We start from the raw sequence: 22,947 nt of genomic DNA on the forward strand, positions 1-22,947 counted from the left end.
CATCCAAGACCAGTAAGTTACTGCCAGAATTTCATTATATGTAAACTTCCTGTAGCATCATGTTTTTTTAACAACAATAATTAATGATTTTGGAAACTTTAAATGTTAACAAATTCGCTGATCTTCAAACTGCATATTCTTGGCATTTTAGGAGATAAAACTTTCTCCAAAAAAAATTGGTTTGTTGAAATAAAGGGACAGATCTTAAGATGATGTAACAACAACACAGTTATTTTTGAAGTCAGTGGAGCTGTGCTAATTTATACCAGCTAAGACTCTGGTCCATTGTTTTTAGTTGATTACAATATACGGTAAAAGTACAGGCAATGCCTCCTTTGTGGAAAAGAGTCTGATAGGGATACCTCAGAATACTGAGGGAATCAAATCAATATAGTCTGTACAATCTACCTGAACAGCACTTTTTTTTACTTTAGAAAGATGTGTTTAAAATATTCTGCATTCAGTTAATTGAACAGTGTCAAGAGAACTGAAATTTGAATAATACTGCCGTTTTTTTTTCTCCCAATGAAATTCTGTGTAGCCCTGGTTCAAGAAAGTATCTTTGTTTCACTGAAGCGACAGAAATTTATGCATGTGCATAAGTCCATGCTTACTCTGGAAGTGCTAAAACATGGGCCAGTTTTTTTAAATAGAGCTAAAAGAGTACTGCTCCTTGGGCAGTTCCACTCTGTGCTGAGGTTGCAGGGCATCTGGAAGGGGGAACATGGGAAATGGAGAGGGAGATAGTGGTCAGGACAAGGCGAGTGAGAACTGAGGGGGATAATACTGCTTCTTTTGAATCCTGAGGTACTGATACATTGTGCAAAAACGCACATTGTCTACACAGTTGGAATCATTGCCACCACTAGGCGTTGCTGTATAAATGCATGTTTGGTGGTAAGCAAGAAGATATGTCTAACAGGAGAATTTCTCCATATTTTACCAACAACAAGTAGTCCTGTTACCAATAACAAGTAGCACCTTGGAGACTAAAAGTTATTAGGTCATGAGCTTTCATAGGTAAAACCCACTTCCTCATATTTTATTGTATGTAAGATGTGTTTATATATGGGTGGAGTTTCACTTTCATCTTCTCCAAAAGACAGGTAATATTGATGCTCTGAAAATGAGACTCTAAATTCTGATACCTCCTAAATATTTGCTATATCATTTCAGACTAATGATTTTCACATGCTTTGGGGTGGGGAGAGCTGCTCTTTAATCTTAAGTGATAAAACATGAATTTAAGAAGAGTAGCTCTCACTCGGGCATAGAATAGGTGGACAATAAGTGGCCCGCAGACTTGAACACAAGTCATCAGGGTTAGGGTCACGCTGCCAGATGCTTTATTGATCTGCATGCCTGTAGAGAAATCACTCAGAAATAGCAACTTCAACATTCAGTCTCACATGCAGGTACTTCTACTGGTGAGGTCTGGAGTGGGTTATAGTTAACATAAGAATCTTTTTTTTTTAAAAAAAAGCAGCAAAATTATAACCCAAAGATGGTTTGCTATTTGCTGCTGTTCCTTCCTGAGAAAAATATTCTGTATGTGAAATACATCTGGTCTTGCATTAGTACATGATATATTTGTTAGGCGGCACACATGGGGAGTGGGGATTGCTGGTTAATTAAATGTGCTGGAAGCTTATTGCTCTGCCCCTGCACTGTTGTCCCATCCGTAGGATGAACTGGAGTGGCCATTTCGAACCCTGTGCTTAGGTCCCCCGTGGCATCTGCCTCAGCCATCCTATGGATGGGAGGTGGGGTGGACATGGTGGTGGGCAGAAGCAGGGGATCTCCTCCTTTCACCCCCACACTCCTGCACTCACCATGCAGGCGGTGTTAGTGGCGGCCTGCTACACTCCACTGCGTCCTCCTGGTCTGCTGAGCCCCACCTCCCCACAGCAGCAGGAAGTGGCCTCCGCTCCCTGCCACCTGCGGAGAAGTACGGCTCAGTGGCCCAGGAGAGTGCAGTGGTGCAGATCCGGTTGCCGCTCTTTTAGTGAGTGCGGAGAGGATGGGTGAGGGGAGGCAACCCTCTGCCACTGCTGTCACTGCCATGGTCAGTCCCAGGTAATGCCCAGTTGGTTGGGAAGGGGACAGGCATGTGAGGTTGGGGGGGCAAAGCCGGTTAACAAAGCTTTCCAGTTAGCAGAGTGCTGGATAACAAAGCTTTCACTGTGTATGTTCGCTTGTGTGGCTTTCCCTGCTATGCAGGCGATTATTCCTGCATACTGCTTTGCAGAGATCTCTGCAATCTGACTGCCTTGTATGTTTGTGTTTAGTGTCCCTAACTTGAATTTTTTTCCTCCCTTCAGGGAAAGGGTGAATATACAATGGAATACAATAGATACCAGCCATGTGTACCTAGTGTTCAAGAAGAACTAATTCACAAATACCTAGAAGCAACAGGACAACTTCCAGTGAAAAAGGGCAAAGCCAAGAGCTGACTTACCTCTTCCTGAGTATTAATTAACAATTTTTCACAATTTTTTGACAAACTCTTTCACCTACAAATTTCCATAATCTGTAACTCAACACATTCAGAGAGAATGGATGAATTCAGACTGTATCAGGATCTAATCTTCATTAACAGCTCCTTACTTTATAATACGTTCAAAAGTTACCTGGCAATGGTGACTGAAATAGTCACATACAAATTCCATTCATTAGCGGGGGGAAAAAAAGTGTAGTAATAATAATAATAATAAAAAATTTGTCTTTGAAGTTTTTGTTTTAAAGGGCTTGTATTAAAATATGGCAATTTAATTTTGTTACTTAAGAGAATCTGATACTGTAGCTGTTTTTCCTCAGTTTTGAATCGTGTAGAGTCTCAATTCAGAGAACTGCATTTACACAGCTCGATGGGCATCAGGTGGATGAATTCTTATCCAACAGAATGAAAATTTACCCTTGAAGGCTATTTCCAAACAAATCCCTTTGCTTTTGCAAGTCCCTCCCAGCAATATGTGATTTCAGAAAGTAAACATAGCTATAAATTTTTTCCCTCTGATTTAAAAAAAAAAAAAAAAAAATCTTCCCAACTTGTAAATAACCAGCAAAATTTCTGTCAGTGGTTGCTGCCCATACAGCTCTGCTCAGGACTGATGAGCCCACTGCAGTGAATTTGAAAAGAATTGCACAGGCTTTAGGGTTATGCCAACTCTAAATAGAATTAAAGCAAATATCCTTCATGCATTATGGATTTAGTTACTGTTTCATTTGCTTGCCCAGTACCAGATCCTCTCCCTTTCTAGTGGGTTTAAACTAGGTTACACAAGGGCAGGTGAACAAAGCCCTCAGGTAAGTGAAAAACATACAGACCTGGGAGACAGATCAGAAATGGAAGGGGGAACATGGGCTATAACAGCAGACATAAAGGAGGGACATAGCAGAACTGGGGGGCGGAGGGCAGCAAAATCAAATCAGTATCTAAGTTGTCTGTATACAAATGCAAGAAGTATGGTAAATGAGCAGGGAGAACTTAAAGTCCTAGTAAATAAACACACCTATGATATAATTGTTATCGCAGAGACTTGATGAGATAGTACATATGATTAGAATATTGGTATAGAAGGGTACAGCTTGCTTAGGAAGGATAGGCAGGGAAACAAGGGGGGAGGTGTTGCCTTATATGTTAAAAATGTATGCACTTGGACTGAGGTTGCGACAGACATAGGAGACAGATTTCTTGTTGAGAGTCTCTGGATTAGGTTAAAAGGAGTAAAAAACCAAGGCTGGTAGCATTCTAAGGGTCTATTACGGACCACCTACCCAGCAAGAAGAGATGGATGAGGTTTCTTTTACACAAGAAACAAAATCATCCAAAGCACAGGATTTGGTGGAGATGGAGGATTTCAAATATCAGTACATCTGTTTGGGAAAATAAAACATCAGGAACACTGTAGGGTCCCATGGGAAGCAAGAGTAAGAGGAAAAATAATTAAAGGCAGTTCACACTTTTTCAAAAGGACATTATTAAGGGTGGAAGAGCAAACTTCCGCTGCATAGGAATGTTAGGAAGTGTGTCAAGAGACCATTTTGGTTTAACCAGCAGATCTTAAATTATCTAAATATCAAAAAGGAGATGTATAAAAAGTGGAAACTAGGTCCAAGTATAAAGGATGAATATAAGAAAATAACACAAATATGTAGGGGCAAAATTAGAAAGGTGAAGGCACAAAATGAGCTCAGTCTAGCTAGAGACATAAAGAGTAACACAAAAACATTCTATAAATACATTAGAAGCAAAAGGAAGACCAAGGACAGGGTAGGCCATTCCTCAATGAAGAGGGAGAAACAATAACAGAAAATGTGGAAATGGCAGAGGTGATTATTGACTTATTTGTCTCCGTTATGGTCAAGAAGGTTGGTTGTGACCAGATGCCTAACATGGTGAATGCTAGTGGAAATGAGATGGATTTAGAAGTTAAAATAGGAAAAGACCAAGCTAAAAATTACTTAGAAAAGTTAGGTATTTTCGGGTCACCAGGCCCTGATGAAATGCATCCTAGAATATTCAAGGAGCTGAGAAAGGAGATTTCTGAGCCATTATATAACATCTTTGAAAAGTCATGAGAGATTCCAGAAGACTGGAAAAGGGCAACTATAGTGTCCATCTATAAAAAGGTACATAAAAATAACCCAAGAAACTGCAAACCAGTCATCTTAATTTCTGTGCCAGGAAAGATAATGGAGCAAATAAGGTAGGAATATGTCCTGGTTCATATGAAAGGAAGATAGCACCTTTGTCAAGAAGTTTGGGTAGTGCTGCAGCTGGCCTTGTCTTTATAATACAGCGTAAAATCGTTCCAAGGTTGAGGCCTTAATCTCTGAGACGCATTTTGCCAAAGTCATTGCTACCAGGAAAGCGACTTTCCAAGAAAAGCAGGAAAGGGAGCTGCAGCTCGTAGTTGAAAGATGGGCCAGCAAACCTGGAGAAGACCAAGTTAAGGTCCCACTGGAGGATAGTGGCCCATACCCGTGGGTAAAGCCTCTTGAGGCCTCTCAGGAACTTGACTGTCATATCATGAGTAAAGGCAGTCTGATGGTGGATTAGATGGTGGAACAAGATGGCTGCAGTGTGCAGTTTGATGGGAAGACTCTGGTAGACCATTGTTCCTGACTGACAGTAAGTAGTCTCTTTACATGATACAATAACTGCAGTTCGTACAACAAAGCCTGAGCAACACTAATAAAAGCAATAATTATTCCAGGTAGCGTTGCTAGCTGCAAGAAGGAACTGATGGTGGGAGAACTGGTCATGCCCTGTATATCATGCGATGCGGGCACCACTGCTGATTATGGCAGAGCTGCTCTCCTATGGATACTCCTGGGGGAAAATCTGGGAGTATGCATATGGCAAGCACCCCCCACCCAATGTTTAATGGACATAAGCAAAAACAATTAGAACTCCTGTGGCACTAACATATTTGGGAACATGTCAGATGCATCTGATGAAGCAGGTCTTTGTCCACGAAAGCTTATGCTCCAAAATATCTGTTAGTCTATAAGGTGCCACAGGACTTCTCATTGTTTTTGCAGATGCAGACTAACACAGATACCACTCCGATACTTGGACATAAGGAAGTAGTTGAAGAATTTGGTGATGTGCTTTGCCTCAGCATTCACAAAAAGAAGAGGGGGTGTTTTTAAATAATTACTGGAAACACTGATTTCAAGGATTTGCCAGGTGCACATAGACAAAATAGATGCATCTATCTCCATGAACACACAACCTCATGGGATCAAATTCTTCTTGCCCTGCTCATGTATGTAGCTATTCTAAGCTGGAGGTCTCTTGTGAAGGAGATGAACTGGATTTGGCCTTGACATGTGCCCCCCATGTTGTATTCTTTTTTAAGTAAGTAAAATGTTCTAATAGGATCTTCCTTTGCCACAAATGGATAAAGCCCCTCATAAGGGTTATAAGGTGTGTATTTGAGAGAGTAAAAACTGGGTAACTGTTACTTATTTTCCACATATTTGTGGCCTTCATTTTGTCCTCTCTTTATCTTTCATAGAAACAGATGTATCCATGTAAAGGTCTAACTGCTTTCAGAATTCAGATAAAAATATCTTTAGTAGGATACAGTGTCACTTGTTTGTATGTGGTTATTGACAAAACTAATGAAAACCAGATGCTTAATAAAGTGACTTTGGAATAACCCCCATGTAGAATTTAGGCCCTAATTCTGATCTCACATTTATGTTAATTGGAGAAACTCCATGCTAGTCAGTGGAATTATACCAGTATAAATTTGTGTGAGTGAATAAGAGTCAATCCTATACATTTCTGGGTTGCTTGTTGGAGGAAGTTTCTTTTAAGGCAAGAGATTACCTAACAAGGATTGGGTCTTGCAGATGTTTTATTGGACTTGTATCATGATAACACCACCTATAACATAAGGGGTTTAGGTGACCATTCAGGGCACTCCCTTGTTCTCTGTTTGAGGAGTAAATTTTAGTGTGTTCAGAAATTTTTATGGTTCACTTTTATCTTTGCATGTATCACCAATTTCAGTTTGGATGGAAAAGGAGGCAGTGCTACTACACTTTCCATAAATGAACAGTCTGTAGTTGAATGATCACCAAGTAGTTGAATTTCAGCTGTTCCTGGGTTTGTGAGGTAGCTGTTCTCTGAGGGAGAAAGAAGGCTTTGGTTCTTTCTGCTCTAACAAAGTGGCAAAGCTTTGAAAATAAACCTGTTGTTGAATCTCAGTTTTCTTATTGAAATATTGTTAATTTAAATTATCCCCATTAGTTTGAGTCTGATTAAAACATTTGACTTGAAGAATTTAGCTGGTAAGTTAGATATGTCATCCATTGCAAGGTATTCCTTTACCTTATTATAAGTAAAAATGCTGGTTTTCCTTGTAATTAAGCAATCTCAGAGATACTGGTATAGATTTAAGAATAAGAATGGAAAATTGGAGCAACCACTTGGGCCCTGCACTTCAATAAAATGTGAAGAGGCAGGCAATTTGGTGAAGCAGACAACAGGTGAGTGGTGAGGTGGCAGGTGAGTGGCTGATTTGTCCTGGGTCCTGAACCACCCCCACCCAGAGAGAACCCTGGTGAAGGGACACTCCACTTGCGCCAAACCTAGAATACATGGCTTAGGGCATGGAGTTTTGAGTGAAAAACTATGTGTGTTCTTTCCAAAAATGCTTCCTAGGCTGGTCTGCAACCTGTAATGGCTGTGGATTTGGAACCACTGCCCACGATGGAGATTGCTTCGAGTTGCCTAAGGGTAAAGAAGGAATCATCAGTATCATGCAGAAATAAAACACAGCTTCCTCCAAATGTAATGGTATTTATTTTACTGTAGATATAAGTTAAAAACTTACATTTAATATTTCCTGTTCAAAAATTTTAAAAATTAGTAGACAAATATTTTTCTTATGGAAATGGAACATTAATGATTTTCTCAAGACTTTTATCCAAATATATAAAATTTGTTCATATTCTGTGTTACTCTAACTTAGAGACAAAATCAGGTGTGTGCATGTGTATATGTTTATTTTATAAGTACATATATTGAATGTGTGGTTTATTTCATTTAATAAATTCTACACAATTTTACTTTAGATGAAAGTTGACTAGTTAAAAGGCTTCAAATTCTTTGCAACGCGTTTTATGTAGAAGAGTTATCACAGTACCAACTGGAACTAGTAATACAAGATAGTTTTTTTTCCTTTTTAAAATCATGCTCTAAAGCCAACATTAACCCTTTTAGGAATTTGCTTCTCTCTCATTGAAAATTCCAGTAGCAGACCCAGATTCTGTTCCAGACCCTTCTCCAGATTCTGACCCCTGATTCCCCGACAGGCAGAAGTACTTCACTTTCAGGGGATGACCAGGAGTCCAAATGACACGGAGGTGGCATGAAATCATTTCCTGCAGAGCAGATAAAATCCAGATTATTTCTATATTCTTTTTGTTGATGAAAAGAGGTTTCAAACAATATGGTTTTGTACCTGTGTTGGAATTTCATGAAGAATGACTGAGTAGTCAAAGTCAATTGAGTCATCTTTCGTTATCTGTATGTACACAAAAGACAATGAAGAGAAACCATCAGAATTAGACTGTTGAGAAGCAATTCTTCCTGGCACCATTAGTAAGGCCAGATGGATATTTAATATATGCAAATAGCTGTTTTTGATTCACTGAGTGGGCTTTTCACACAACTACAGATGAACGCTCCATCCAAAGCTATAAAGTAAGGAATATGCCTAACAAGATATGTTTGTTTTCCCATAAAGCCTGTGCCTCCCATTCTTTTTCCCCCTTCTAGACCAGCATACAACACACATCTAGCCAAAAGTTCAGCCCCTCATCAGACTTTCAACATTGCCCTTTCTTCCTCTTGCATAGTAGAGGATATTCTGTTATCATCTTCAAAACTCATCACCATCATAATGCAGTGGACTGCTCCATCCTTGAGACCTATCTAGCATAAAAAAGGCTTTTCTTTACTAGCAAATTAGTCTCTGTGGAATATGACCTAAAGTTGCAGTAAAATGATGATGTAAAACGCAGCTCTTTATTTACCCATGAGTAGTTGACATAATGTTAAACACAACTTGACATAAAATCATAAGAATGGCCATACTGGGTCAGATCAATGATCTATCCCAGTATCCTGTCTTTTCACGGTGGCCAATGCCAGGTGTCCTAGAGGCAATGAACAGAACAGGCAAGTGATCCATTTCCTGTCAGCCACTCACAGTTTCTGGCAGTCAGTGGTTAAGGACACCCAGAAGGAGGGGTTACATCCCTGACTATCTTGTCTAATAGCTATTGATGGGCCTATTCCTCATGAATGTAGCTGATTTTTTTTTTTTTAATCCCATCATAGCTTTGGCCTTCATTACATCTACTAGCAATGAGTTTCACAGGTTGACTCTGCTTTGTGAGAGCGAATACTTTGGTTTGTTTAAAACTTTGTGCCTATTAATTTCAGTGGGTGACCTCTGGTTTTTGTGTTATGTAAAAAACACTCACTTTCGCTATGCTATTCGTGATTTTATAGATCTCTGTCATATGCCCTTATCTGTCTCTTTTCCACATTGAACAGATTCAGTATTTTTAATTTCTTGCCATGTGGAATCTGTTCCATACCCTTAATAATTTTGTTGCCGTATTCTCTATCATCCCTAATTCTAATATATCTCTTTTGAAATGGAACAACCAAAACTGCACTCCAGGTGTTGAAGTACCATAGATTTATATAGTGGCACTATATTTTCTGTCTTCTAATCTATGGCTTTCCTAATGATTCCTAACATTGTGTTAGCTTTTTTGACTGTTGCTGCACATTCAGCTGATATTGTCAGAGAACTAGCCAGAGGTCCAAGATCTATTTATTGAGTGACAGCATCTAAATTAGTTTTTATCATGTGAGATCCCTTTGTAACTCTTCACAATCTGCTTTGGACTTAACTATCTTGAGTAACTTTCTAACATCTTCAAACTTGGCCACCACACTGTGTATGCTTTTTCCCCTCACGTCACTTATGAATATGGTGACCAGCACTGATCCCAGTTCAGACCCCTAGGGACTACCGCTATTTACCTCTCCCCATTCTGGAAATTGACCTTTTATTCTTACACTGTGTTTCCTGTCTTTTAACCAGCTGTGGATCCATGAATGGGCCTTTCCTCTTATGCCATGACTGATTACTTATTTAAGAGTCTTTGGCGAGGGATCTTGTTACAGGCTTTCTGAAAGTCCACCTACACTGTGACACTGGGTCACTTTTGTCCACATTACCCTCTCAAAGAAACCTCATAGATTGGTGAGACATGATTTTCCTTTACAAAAACTATGTTGACTCTACCCCAATTAATAGTGTTCATTTTATGTGCTTTATAATCCTGTTATTTACTATAATAGCAACCAATTTGCCTGGTAGTAAAAAGAGACTTACTTTCCAATAATTACCAGTATCCTTTCAGTAGCTGCAGGCACAAGGCATTCCATACTGAAATGGCTAAATATGGCCATGGATTCTAAAGGGTACATTTTCATGGAAGTCTTGACTAGGAGAGTTTGCCATCTTAACTCCCCTCCATCCACACACAAAACTCTCTCACCCGAGTATGCTGATGTTTTCAGCCTAAGATGGCTGATCCTGCTGGGGCTGTAGGTTAAACCTCCGGTTCTGCTTTTGCTCGAGCTGGAAACCTCACTTCAAAATGTGACATCCACTAAATCACTCCAGTGCTACTTATCCTCCAGAGTTCTCCCACAATTTCTCCTATGAAAGTAGAAGGGATGGCAGTTTCTCCCACAATTCACTGGGAAGGAATCCTGGCAGTTCAGCTTTACTGCAGCACACAGATCCATGGGACGTGCCCCAAGAACTCCTAGGTGATGTGCATGGCAGGGTGCAGCACCAGTGAGGACGCAGTGACTGGGATATGACTTTGCTGTTTGGCTGACAACACTGGGGTAGATGAACCCATGATGCTCAGAGCTGAGGGAGCTCGTGGGGCAGAGGGTTGCTGCAGCCCGGCTTCTCCCCAGTTGTGAGAGCAGGGAGCTGGAGTGCTTTCAATTTGCTAGTTAAGCGCAAATCAAAATTGTGCATACCAGGGAATACTGTACTTGCATAAGTGAGGCAAGCAGGAATTGGGCCACACTTTGCACTAACATTTTTGCATAAATTCTTCAGCAAAATGCCATTTTTGATAGAAATATTTGAACTTTGGATACTGAGATCTTGTATGAATTGGCTATTTGTCAGTGACTATGAGCTGCTCATTGCTGGTTTATTGTGTACTGCTTATTGTGAAATGTTATCTTAACCTCATAACGCAGATTTAATTACAGCTTCACTTACCCACTGCTTCACATTCCTGACTTGTGCCATGAAATAGCCTAAGTTCTCTGTTGACTTTTCCCACATTATGTAACTGCTGCCAGCTACTGCCAAAGCCCACACTGGCTCCATGTCTGGTTCAATATTTCCATTTTTGTCTGACAGAAGTAAAAGACAGTGATGTAAAAGTGCAATAATTCTGCTTTTACATTAGACCCATGATAAACAACTTGCATTGACATTGAATTACGCCCAGAAAATGTTTCCTCATAGTATGTGTCACAATAGTCAATGGGAGAGTAATGAAGATATTGTAGTTACAAATAGAAGAATGCATGGGCTGACCCAGGTGAAATTGACTTTAGCAAGCAATGTCATCCACTGGGTCCCCACAATGAAGAGTGAAATGGGTAATCCAATCTCCACTTGATGGAGTTGTGAGAAGCCCATCCAGAGTGGATGAATGACTGAGGCGCATACTTGATTTCCAATATACAAATAATCCCCTATGTGTGTCTCAGTTGGAGAAACACAAGTGGCCTAAAAGACACTTGTTAAAAAAACAGCTACTGAGTGGGTCTTTCACTGCAGAACTTTACACAGAACTATTTGCAATCTAAGCATACAGAGATCTCTAGTCCAAGATGCTGTCTTTATCTTGCAAAACCTTGCAAATTTTTTCTTTAGGAATGTTGGCCTGTATATTAAAGCTCCTAGTCTTAGAGCTGCTATTGTCAAAATAAGTATCTTTACGAACAAGTATGCACATATTGTCTTGATTTTTATAGTAGTTACTAAATCTGCTTAGCTCAAAATTTAAAATAATAACCGAAAGGAAATGTACCAGGAATCTCATTTCCAATGACTGGTTTGCTTTGTTGCTTCATTTTTTTGTAAAAGCTGTAGTCCTCTTCTTGGATTTCCGTCTGATCTTTGGTATATGTGCAGTTTATATTAACAGCAGGTCGAGGTTTCCTCTTCAGGTAGATAACTGTAGCAAGGCAGGCCCCAACACTTTGCTTAAAACATAAATATCGAAATTATGATCTTTTACTCCGTCTTTATTGCATGCATCATATTTTAAAAACAAGCAAAGAAAAAGCTCCATTGTCTTGATTTCTGAGGCACATTATATGAACTTGTGTATGATTTGTACAGGATTGGGCCAAACACCTACGGTTTGCCAGTTACTGCTTTTGCATCGCTTGAAGTAAACCGTATTGATGAAAATATACTCCTCCCCTGAGCAACAGACCGGTTGTTTTATAGAGCTGGAGTTCTAGCACGGGAGCAGACCCATACACCTGGGGATATTCTGCCTCAAGAAAGGAGATTAACTGATAAAGGGGGTCTTTTGGACAGGTTTTCACTGTATAATAAATATTACTTTCTTCAGAGAATAGCTAGGGATTCATTTTTAAAATACGTGATTGAAATCAGTCTGTATGGTGTAGAATCTGCCTGTAATGGAAGATCAGATGCATATGGTAAAATCAGTAATGACAAGTCCGCAGCAGAGTTTAAGTGCAATGAGGGTTATAATTTCAACAAATTTATAAGTACTTATTCAGATTTTAGAGTGTGGACACCACAGGAGATACATTTCAGTATTGAGGACCATACTGTGCCATTGATTTTTCACATCATTAGGAAGTGTGACTTAAAAGCGTGATGGTACAGTATAGCTCCAGGTCAGGAGTCTCCCTCTCAGGCATTTGAGCAAAATAAACCCTGTGAAGGTTCCACTCATAAAAGCACCGAAATGAGCTCAGTTTTTCATGGTAAGTACTGTACTTTGTGTAGAAAGGACCATCATACACTACCAACTTACACTGCTTTTGTAGTCCTCTGTAGTGAACTGCAAGTAGTACTTATGTCCAATTCCTGGGATAGTCTGGAAGTGAAAGAAACAAGATCTTTATAAAAAGGGAAGTTCAGACTGCATTTTATCACATCTTGTTCTGGCTGCATAGGGAAATCAACGTGAAAATATTTAATGATTATTGGTAAATACAGTATTCAGCTGATAGCCACAGTGTGGTTTCCATGCTTTCTCATATATCTAGTGAGGACATTACCATGTGCCAGCAGGGACATGACAATGCTGCATTATTAGAGGTGGGGTCTAGGGTCACTTTTGCTTTGTTTGGCTGATGTTAAAGATTCTATGGTACTACTTGAAAAGATGAAGGAATAACCTCAGTGCCCTACTGACTATTCTTGCTTATTAAAACACCTTTTATAATTTTCAAGGCTATCGGAAAGCACATGGTACCTAATCCAGCTGTCAGTAGTGGAAAGATTCCCATTGACTTCAATAGTAACAGGAGCTGACTCATGCATTTTATTTCCTGACACAATAACTACTCTGTCACACCTCATTCCTTAAGGGATTGGGATACAAAGCAAAAGCATTTCAAGGAAAGGAACCATCTACATTACTAATTCCAATGCCTAGAAACTGTTCATTTTTCATGTATTTTAAATAAGGGGCTTGACTTTGCTTGGCTTTGCCACTAATTGGAAGAGGTAGAATTTGTTGTATAACTTTTTAGCAAATGTTTCATTCTCTGTAGGTGTTTCAGAAAATAGTTTTCAACTCAAAGCAAATCCGTGCCAGTTCAGCTAGCTTTAAACCTCAGCATAGTGAACAACTAAACTCTGCTATTCTTCCTCCATTGACTTTGTTCAATCTATCAAAAGCAAAACTTAGTAGCAGCTCGATTGCCCTGCCTCTGAAAGTAAATTCTGTTTTAGTCCCAGATATGAGCCATGGAAATCATATGCCGTCAGGGGAGCACAAACATATATATGCATTTGTTACAGAAGTGACTACTAAGAACCCTATCCAGCTCAAAGACTGCTTCAAGTCTGCAAGGGCCCTGCAAGTCTGCAAAAGTTTCACTAGCCTGCTAATCAACACAGTCATCAACTCTGCTGCCTATTCGGACTGGCTGTGGGAAACCAATTTCAATTGTGTATCTGCTTTTGTCAATTCTGTTCCCAGGGCACAGTCACACATGGTTGCTGCATTCCCAATGACCTAGAAAAGGTGAGTTCTTCCTCAGCTTTCACATGGGTCTCTGTAAGGACCCACTGAACAGAAGCTTCTCCCCTCCTCTGCATACTGGATGCCAAATTAAAGTGAGTCCACAATGAAAAATAATTACTGCTGATAATGCTTTTATTACAGAGTAGCAGAGTGTGCAAAGGCTACTTCCTTTACTTTATCAGACACAATGCTGTCTAAACATGTAACCTAGACTTCTATTTTTCTTTCTGTATCATAGGTGTAAAAAGGGGTATGTTTGTTTGACAAAAATAAAGGTGGAAATCTTCCAAAACCACTGTTAGATTTGGACATTTAGCTGTGATTCAGGTTGAAAGTGCAGACGAGCCTAACAGCTGCCTTTGCACAGCCCTGCAAAGGTTTGTGCTTAATTTTTATGCACCCATGAATAGTCTCATTGACTTCAACAGGATTCTACTCAGGTGCATAAGGTTAAGTACATAAAGAAGTCTCTTCAGGGTCTGAGCCTTAGTGAGGTGATGAAAAAATTGCAAATATGTCCACGAATTATTCTGCCTGGCTGACAGTATTAATTCAGCCTATGTATCTTGTAACTGACATATTTTACTGAAAAGTAAAAACACAACCAAAACATTGGTCTGGGAGTACAATACTAGGCATAGAATCCTATCCCAAAAACTGGAGCTATATTAAGGAATGTTCTATACCCAGGATAGCACGGTTTAAGATTCTGTACTGAAGAGACTGCGAGTCTAGATCCAAAAGAATGGAACATAAATTGTCAGATCAGTGCTGGAAAGACAAGGTGGCCTTTTTGTATGTAGGTGATGGGAAGCATTCCCTTCATTACATATGCGTTATTTGTCTGCCATGTTGCATGCTGATTTTCAACTGGAAATGTAAGATACCTTTACATCTCATCAGAAGTCTCAGTCTTAAAAGCTGTGACTGAAATAAAAAAAACTTCACTTTTTGCTGTGTAGAAATAGCCAATGGCACCCCCATTAGATGCAGAAAACTTTTGGAAACTGGAAGATCTGAGCCTGCAAATTTGAAATGTAGCAAGAGCTGCAAATCTTGTCACTATGGTTTAAGATCGTAGTCCTTCATGATTATGGTTGCTTTCTGAAATAGTTCAGTAGGATTATTTAGTGAATCTTTACAGAAACACTTAAACTCTAATTCTGATGTCTGCTTGACCACCGAATATCTTGGAATAAAGTGTGCTCAAGTTGCACAGAAAAAAATATATTATGGTCAGATTCTGAAAAAGCACTATTATGAATACTCCCATTGTACCACTCCAAGTACTAAGCCTGGTAATATTTGCAGGATCTGTTCCTTATTTTGTCAGTCAATGACTTACCCTCCCACCAACTTTTCTCTTTTTCATTTTTTGCAGTGAGTTTGAATATTTTGGGACCTACTGAACATATGCAGGTAAAGGGTGTTTCCCAGATTAGTTATTTCTCTATTGAAGTCTTTTGTTTGTAAATTAATATTTTTGCATCAGTTAAATGGCTGATATGTTTACACATTTTTCTTTGATTAGTGGTTTTGAGCATTGGCCTGCTAAACCCAGGGTTGTGACTTCAATCCTTGAGGGGGCCATTTAGGGATCTGGGGAAAATAGATTAAAAAAAAAATCTGTGAGGCATGGTGATGGTATGTGAGGACAGGGGACTGGACTCGATGACATCTCAAGGTCCCTTCCAGTTCTATGATATAGTTATAGATAGGTAAAATCAAACCTAATGAATCTCTTTGGATGATGTTATACAGATTTTTCCTCACAGGGCTGTCTACACTGCAATGCCGAAGTATTTTATTTGAGAGCACAGGTTGTTTACCTAATGTGTGTTTAAATGAAATGGTAATTGCTGTTTGATATCAAAAACTACCACAATTTGTTAATCTTGTATTTAATTTGCCTGTGATTCTCTCCAAGTAAACTGTGGAAAGAATTCTGGCAGCCTGCAGATTCTTAGAGGTTAGAATGTTGAGCAGATGTGCGCATATTTTACTTATCCAAACTTAGCCGTCTCCTCCCTCCTTCCCTCCCCCTCCATACATCATGGTTTTCTCCAGGCAGCTACTACTATCAAATGTTTGTGAAATTCACTGGGAGAGCAACCTGTCCTATGAGATACATACACTTGGTTACATGTTCCAGATAACCGGCGACTGTTGGTTAGCTACTTGTGCAACTTGAAAATAGTCTGTAGCTTTACAAAAAGGAAAGTTTGGTCTTGGATTACTAGGGGGAGGACAGGGTGGCTGTTGACCCTCCTAATCTAATTTCCTTTTCCTTTTCCTTCTTCTATGAGCACTGGCTGGAAATGTGTTGTCCTTTTAGATCTGCTAAATGTCAAAATGACAAAGGTTATTAAATGAACAGACATTGTTGGTTTAGTAATGAAGTAACTGCGTGGAGTTTTGTGAGAGACTTACAAAGGTATTCTAAGTGTTTGGGTCATGGTTTCTATGCCACAATGTTGTGAGGGATAGACAACCTCTAGGAGGCACTCAACACTCATGAGAATTAGGCCCTGTATCAGCTTGCAATGTAGCCTTAAAGGGACACCGACAATTATTTCCATATATTGCAGAGCAGAAAAAACATTTTAGGGTCCTGACTTAACAGAAATAACATGAAAAAATTACCCCCAAGGGAGTAGTTAAGTCTAAATTCTCTATCCAAATGTCTGAAGTCATATTATAAATGCTGTGTTTTTCTCTCCATGATGTTTGTCCTTAGTAGTGGCCTCATCCTTTTTTGTCTCTTGAGGCACATTTTCATTTTATTATTGCTGTAATAACTTTAAGCATAGCAATCAAGTTCTATGACAAAACACTGCAGTAGTTTCATTTTATGTGCTTGAAATAACTATTAATGAAGGAAATAAATCCATCATAGTTTTGTGTACATCTGTTATCACATAAGTATAGAATTATATGCTTCTTGAAACTGATGTAATTTCTTTATTTGTAACTACACCATCTGGCCTATGGGTATGTACAAAACTATCAAGGGTGAACTGACCTAAGTGCAAAATAGTATGCTAATAGATTTCCCTGTTCTTGCACTGTGTGCAGCATTTGGCCCAGAAATATTTTTTTTATTTTAACTAACCGTTTAAAAATTTTTCCTTTCCTTCTGCAAAAAGATTTTCAGTGTCTTCATGTTCATTCTCATTTCAAGGTTGGCTGATGGTATCCCAGAATACATTATTTCATGACCCCAAGTCCATGAGTCAAGATGAGACTTCAAGTATATAGGGCATCAAACAATGTAAATTGGGTCATCATCAGCCAACCAGGATTTGTCTGAAAGACTTCAGAATGTGGGGGCAAGCCAGGGTTAAAGTTTTTCTGCTCACTCTCAGGGCAGGAGAAGACTTAGCTTATTGTTGGGATAACTTCATCCAGGTTCCATGACAGAGATTCAGTTCTCAATATATGGGTTGAACCTCTCTTGTCCAGCACTGATCTGTCAACATCCATAATCTGGCATGACTTTAGTTAGATGGATGACCACTTATCATGGGCATAGCCAAGTTTCCCACGTTCCCATAATGTTTGTTTACTACCACCCATCCTGGCTCTCTGTGTTCTGTTCTTTTATTTAGCTCTAATTTATCCCTAAATACTAAGAGCCCGGTAAACAGTTGAAGTGTTGGTAATTCTGCTTGACAATATTGACCTCCTGTGGTCTGGCAAATTCTCTTGTTCAGCACTGGGCAGGTCCCGAGGGTGCCAGATTAGAGACGGTCAACCTGTACTAAAATAGCTGCTTTTGAAAAGTTCTAAACACTGGCCTGCCAAGTATCATGCATCCTGAGTGACCCTCATACCTTTAGCAGACTGGTTATTATCCCTGCAAACTGAGATCTCAGGTGTTCTGCCAGGCTGCAGAAATGGCCAGCAATTTTTACTCCTGGCTCTGTCACCTTGAATCCTAGCTTGGAAAGAGCAGCCAGCAATACTGGCAGCTTTGGGTATAGAATGTGAGCTACTGATCCCAGGTTTCCCTAGGTCTGCACTGACTTCAGAGGACTCTGGATCAGTCCCAGAGTGATTTAATTAAAATAAAGTATCAGTCATACATAGTGACGATCATCATTCTTATGGCTATAAGGCAACAAAAAAAAAAAACACTTGCTCTTTTGTAGCCCCTAAAGAGCTGCTTTTCTTTTTTTTTTTTTTTCCTAAAGGGCTTGTCTACATTTGCCCCCAGCTTCGAAGGGGGCATGGTAATCAGGGCAATGGGAGATTACTAATGAAGTGCTGCGGTGAATACGCAGCACTTCATTAGGCTAATTCTCCCCCACGGCAAGTTTAAAGTGTCAGATTTCAAAGTGCCAGCATGTGTGTCGCTACAGGCATTTCAAAGTGCCTGCGCTACTTCAACGTGCCTTTACTACCCAAAATTTTGACACTCCTAAGTTGTCCTGGGGGAGAGTTAGCCTTATGAAGTGCTGCACATTCACCACAGCACTTCATTAGTAATCTCCCATCGCCCTGATTAACATGCCCCCTTCAAAGTTGGGGGCAAGTGTAGGCTCAGCTATAGAGAAAAGATTTCTAACATGGAAGACTCTACTGCTCAGAATCATGAGACATTTCTGAAGACCGAGCTCAACTTTTAGAACTACACACTCTTACAACACATGAAATGGGAATTTGAGCAAGTGCTGAAGCTGGATCAAAAGATTATGAAGTTTTATCTTTTGTCAGTTTCACTTTCCCAATCAAATGGGGTGGGTGGAATCTAATAATAGGTTATATAAAACTTCTTAAAGCTATACTTTCGACATAAAGTATGTCTTTAAGGCAGGTGGACAAAATGAAGTAGAGTCCTAAAACTGCAATGTTGTTTAAGTAGGAAATAACATATGCTTAGTGTATCCATATCAAATTCTGTAACAAATATTGCTATGTAAAGCAGCAAGAGGTCATTTACCTAAGTGTATTAGAATGGAGATTATTTAGCCTTGTTTACATGTCTCAATTTGCTTTTCTCTGGCCGGGAGGGCTAAAGTGATCCTCTGTAAAATCGACAAGTGTCATTTTTTGGGGTATTGCTTCAATGTTGTACCTGAAATGGACAAAATTGAAAATGAGGGCAGAATTTTAAATCTGAAGTGATTCAGGCTCTGTCCTGCCTCTAGAAAGGAAAAGCAGATCCACCAAGGGGGATGAAACATACATGTTTTCAAAACGCAGGTTTCTCCCAATATAGCGGACTCAGAACAAACTCTGTGAATTTCAAGACCTTGCTTTTGACAAAGTCCCAGGGCTGGAAACTTCAGCCTGTCTTTCAAGAAGGAGGGGTCACCACCAAGTGAAAATAATAGGCAGCTAGTTTAAAAAAAAACACAAAGAAGTATTTCTTCACAAAATGGAATCTGTGGAGCTCTTTGCCAGAGGATATTGTGAAGGCCAAGCCTATAAAAGATTTAAAAATGAATTAGATAAATTCATGGATAAATCAATGACTGTTAGTCGGGATGAGTGTCCTAAGCCTCTGTTTGTCAATGTAGGGAAACGGGGGACGAGGATGGATCATCTGTTCTGTTCATTTCCTCTGAGGCACTTGCCTTTGGACAGTGTCAGAAGACAGGATACTGGGCTAAATGGACCTTTAGTCTAATCCAGTGTGGCCATTTTTATTGTTGTTAGTCCTGTTTTTTTTTATGAATGGCATCTAAGAAAGGGCAGCAAGAGGTAAGAGACTAGTTAGTGTTTTGAACTGCATGATAGTTTGAGGATTGTCCTAACCTATTTACAAAGTCTTTAAAGCTACCAAAAATAGGGCCAATTTAATTTCGGATTATCTGAAATCCTACTACATCTTCATCCCTTGACTTTAGATTGCATTCAAGAACCAAATGTGTTACACTGAAGAGGTATTCTGCTTTCTTCAACTAGCTTTGAATATGGGACTTCCACTGTGTGCAAAATGTCATTTTCTGTGTTCCAGAAGAGGCTTACACAAATTAATCTATTTAACACTAGAGAAATTTAACATGGAGAAAAAGAGAGTGAAGGCTGGAAACACTGACCTAGATTTCTCAGTTAGCCCATAACAAGACAGAATGTAAAAGCACGTTCTGGGGCTAGCCCCATTTCTATCAGACACCATTGATTTCAGTATGATTTAATGGCTCTAGGGCAGAAATGGTTCTCCTTGTCTGCACATTTTATTCTCTTACAAGATACTGAAACTGATATTTTAACCCAAAATGTAATCTAAATTGTGGAAATTTAAGGAAATAAATGATTTTTCTCTCTTGCAATCAGAGTAAAAGATACGATAATCACATACACACTGTAATTCCTTTTTGCTAGTGAAGTTACTCCTTTAGCAGCCTTGGTATGTCTATGTGAGAATAGGTAACAAAAGAGGACATTGTATTTTTCAGCAGAAAATTATCTGAAAACATGAAGTTTGGAAGCAATGTAGGTGATTTTTTTTATGAAAATTGTTAGCAAAATCCCAAGAGACTTGAATTGTGCAGTCCCAGTTGCCATGACAAATAGTCTGTTTCGCTAATGGCCAGGGCATTTGAAGAGCTGTTTTAATATTAATCGAGGGCTCTCTGCGTTTGTTTTTCTGGGCTGGTTTGGGCTGAGAGAGTTGATGAATAGTTTAGCCTTGTACCTAATGGTTATGGAAGAGCTCTTAGTTATATTGAGGGGCTGGCACTGACCTTTCCAGCAACTCAGGCAGGAGCCCTGTGCCCCGGAGTGTTCATTATTGTTAGATTTGGGCTTGGGAGCCTCATGGGAAACACATGGGTCCCTCTCAACCGTTCTTCTACCTTTCCTCTGGAAATGGCTCCTCGCCGCTGTCTGCCTGCCCGGCTTGTCCCTTCTACACCAGCCAGGCCCTGGGCACAGGGACAATCTGTCCCCATCAGTGCCGAAGCCTGTGCGTTGTGCTGTTTGCCAGCGGGCTCCGCGCATGGCTCTGCTGTGTGCCCTGCCCCAAGCACCGCGCACCCTGGGCGATGCCCTTTGTGTGGCGTGCGCGGCGTTTTGCCAAGCGGGAGCCGAGGGTTGCCCTTCGCTCTGTGCCTGGGCCAGGCACCGGCCCGCATGATGCATGGCACCAGCTCGGGGCGCTGTGCTCGGCGCTGTACCGGGCGCTCCCCGGGGCGCTGTGCTCGGGGCAGTGCCCGGCTGCTCCCCGCTGTCCTTACCTTGAGCGTGGCTTTGCGGACCTGGCCGAGGGCCCGCAGCGCGCTAGGCGAGCCCTGGCGGTAGTTGAGATAGTGCAGCGCCACGCGCGCCGCATGTCCGGCCAGGCGCTGGGAGACCGGCCCCGCTCCGCCGGCCCCCGCCAGAGGCAGCAGAAGCAGGAGCAGCAGGGGCCCGAGCCGGGCTGTGCCTCGCGGCTGCATGCTGTGGCGAGCGCTCGAGGTGCAGCGCTTCCGGAGGCGGCTCGGCACTGAGCCTGATGCGCCGGTACAAATAGTGCGGGCAGGGCCGCCTCCCCGCCCCTCCGCCCGCTGTCAGTGCCGGGAAGCGCTCGAGCTGCACCCGGCAGGCTCCGTCCAGTCTCCGGGGGCGAGTCCCTCCTCCTTGTCCCCCCACTGCTCCCGCCTTCCCGCTCTCCCTGCCCCCCTTGCACCTTTCCCCTCACTCCCAGGCCCTTCCTCTGCCTCTGAGGCTCCCCCGCCAGCCCGTCTTCCCTTCCCCTCTTCCCGCCTTCTGCTTCCCTCGGCTCAGCCCTCACCCACCCCAGCACCCTGCCGAGGGGGCAGCGCTCAGCTTGCCCAGGGGCACTCCCTACGGCCTTCCCCTTCCAGGAGATCAGAGAACAGCATCAGGGCTCAGGGCGCCGCTCTAGTCTTCACAGCTTTGCTCTTCTCCTCCCCTCTGAGGGCTTCTGATGAGCCACAGACAATTGGGTAGGTTAAAGAGCCCAGTAGGTGAGGCAGCATCTCCAGCACCAGGTATTATCTCCCTCTAATGCCCTGTGGCCCACCCAGTTACAGCTGCTCTGTGCAGTGTTGTTGGGTTTACGTTTTTATTGCTTCCCATTGAAGTGTCTTACACGCAGCGTTTGAGATCCCCAGGCATCTGACTGGATGTGAACCTAGACCTGTCAAAGCTTGTGTCTGAGTGAGGACTTTGCAGATGCCTACATTTAAATAGAGGGGGAATTACGCATGCCAGGGGGAAAGTAAATCCATGGCACTCTGCCCCAAGTCTGGGAGCAGTCCTGTTCCCACGGCAATAGAAGTTGCCACAGACCATTAGTCAAACAACACAGGAAACGTGGAACACTAAAAGCAGAGTAGGGTCAGTTATGGCAACACACAGCTGTGCAATACACCAGATAAACCCAGACAAAAATGAACCACAGTGTAAAGCAGAGGAATTGGATAATCACAGGCTGTGGTTCATAGGAAAGCAATTCAAAAGCCTCGTCTGACAGTGGGGAAGAACGTCACACACAAGTTTACGCAGGCTTTTTGGTCTGGCATTCAGCTGGGGCAGAATGTCTATTAGTGTTCAAGGTTCCGAGCACTTAGCACCACTGAACATCAGGTGAATAGTCAGGGCACCTGTAGGCTTCAGACTTTGGTTACTAGGGAAGATAAGGCTGTGGGGGGAAGAGTTTGTCACTCAGAGTTACTATTTGTATTTGTAGCAGTGCATGGGCGCTCAGTCATGCACGAGCATTTCATTGTGCCAGGCACTGTGCAGATATAGAACAGAAAGATGGTCCTTTTCTCACGGGAGCCAACAGATGTGCTAGGCCGCTAGGCAAAGGGCAGGAGCTAGCTCCATGCTCCCGGAAGGGATCGAGTCTCGGATGGCTGGTAACCATCTGTCCCATATTTCCTGGGACAGTCCCTTATTTAAGCTAATAGGCACCCCGTAACTTTTCCGTATTTTATGGGGCTCCTGTTTCCTGGCACCCAGTATCTCAAGGCAACTCTCCCCACTGCTAGGGGGAGCCTCTGTTGGGTGGCTGCCCCTTTCCCTGGCATCTTACAGAGGTAGTCCCCACTGCTGTTGAGCTGTGCCACAGGGTAGCCTCTTCAGTCCCTGGTGCCCCCCCCGATAGGAGGT

The 22,947-nt window shown here is 41.5% G+C and overlaps 2 protein-coding genes and 1 long non-coding RNA gene across 3 annotated transcripts in view; 2 read left to right on the plus strand and 1 right to left on the minus strand.

The window, feature by feature from the left end:
- Nucleotides 1–7,161, plus strand: part of GFM1 (G elongation factor mitochondrial 1) — a 57,857-nt gene extending 50,696 nt beyond the window's left edge. The window contains exon 18 of the mRNA XM_075004086.1: nucleotides 2,322–7,161. Coding sequence (XP_074860187.1) covers nucleotides 2,322–2,453 — 132 coding nt within the window. The 3' untranslated portion in view covers nucleotides 2,454–7,161. The remainder of the gene's footprint in view (nucleotides 1–2,321) is intronic.
- Nucleotides 7,162–7,302: 141 nt separating this feature from the next.
- Nucleotides 7,303–21,400, minus strand: RARRES1 (retinoic acid receptor responder 1). Its single transcript, XM_075004091.1, has 6 exons — nucleotides 21,066–21,400; nucleotides 12,661–12,723; nucleotides 11,674–11,848; nucleotides 10,851–10,987; nucleotides 7,983–8,045; nucleotides 7,303–7,902 (listed from the first exon to the last, which is right to left on the minus strand). The coding sequence occupies exons 1-6, from the start codon at nucleotides 21,264–21,266 to the stop codon at nucleotides 7,738–7,740; spliced, it is 804 nt and encodes a 267-aa protein (XP_074860192.1). The 5' UTR covers nucleotides 21,267–21,400; the 3' UTR covers nucleotides 7,303–7,737.
- Nucleotides 14,723–22,947, plus strand: part of LOC142018353 (uncharacterized) — a 52,104-nt gene continuing 43,879 nt past the window's right edge. Inside the window, exon 1 of the long non-coding RNA XR_012646802.1 lies at nucleotides 14,723–15,300. This is a non-coding gene — a long non-coding RNA (uncharacterized LOC142018353). The remainder of the gene's footprint in view (nucleotides 15,301–22,947) is intronic.

The sequence above is a fragment of the Carettochelys insculpta genome, chromosome 10 (assembly GCF_033958435.1).
Source record: "Carettochelys insculpta isolate YL-2023 chromosome 10, ASM3395843v1, whole genome shotgun sequence".
Taxonomy (NCBI): domain Eukaryota; kingdom Metazoa; phylum Chordata; order Testudines; family Carettochelyidae; genus Carettochelys; species Carettochelys insculpta.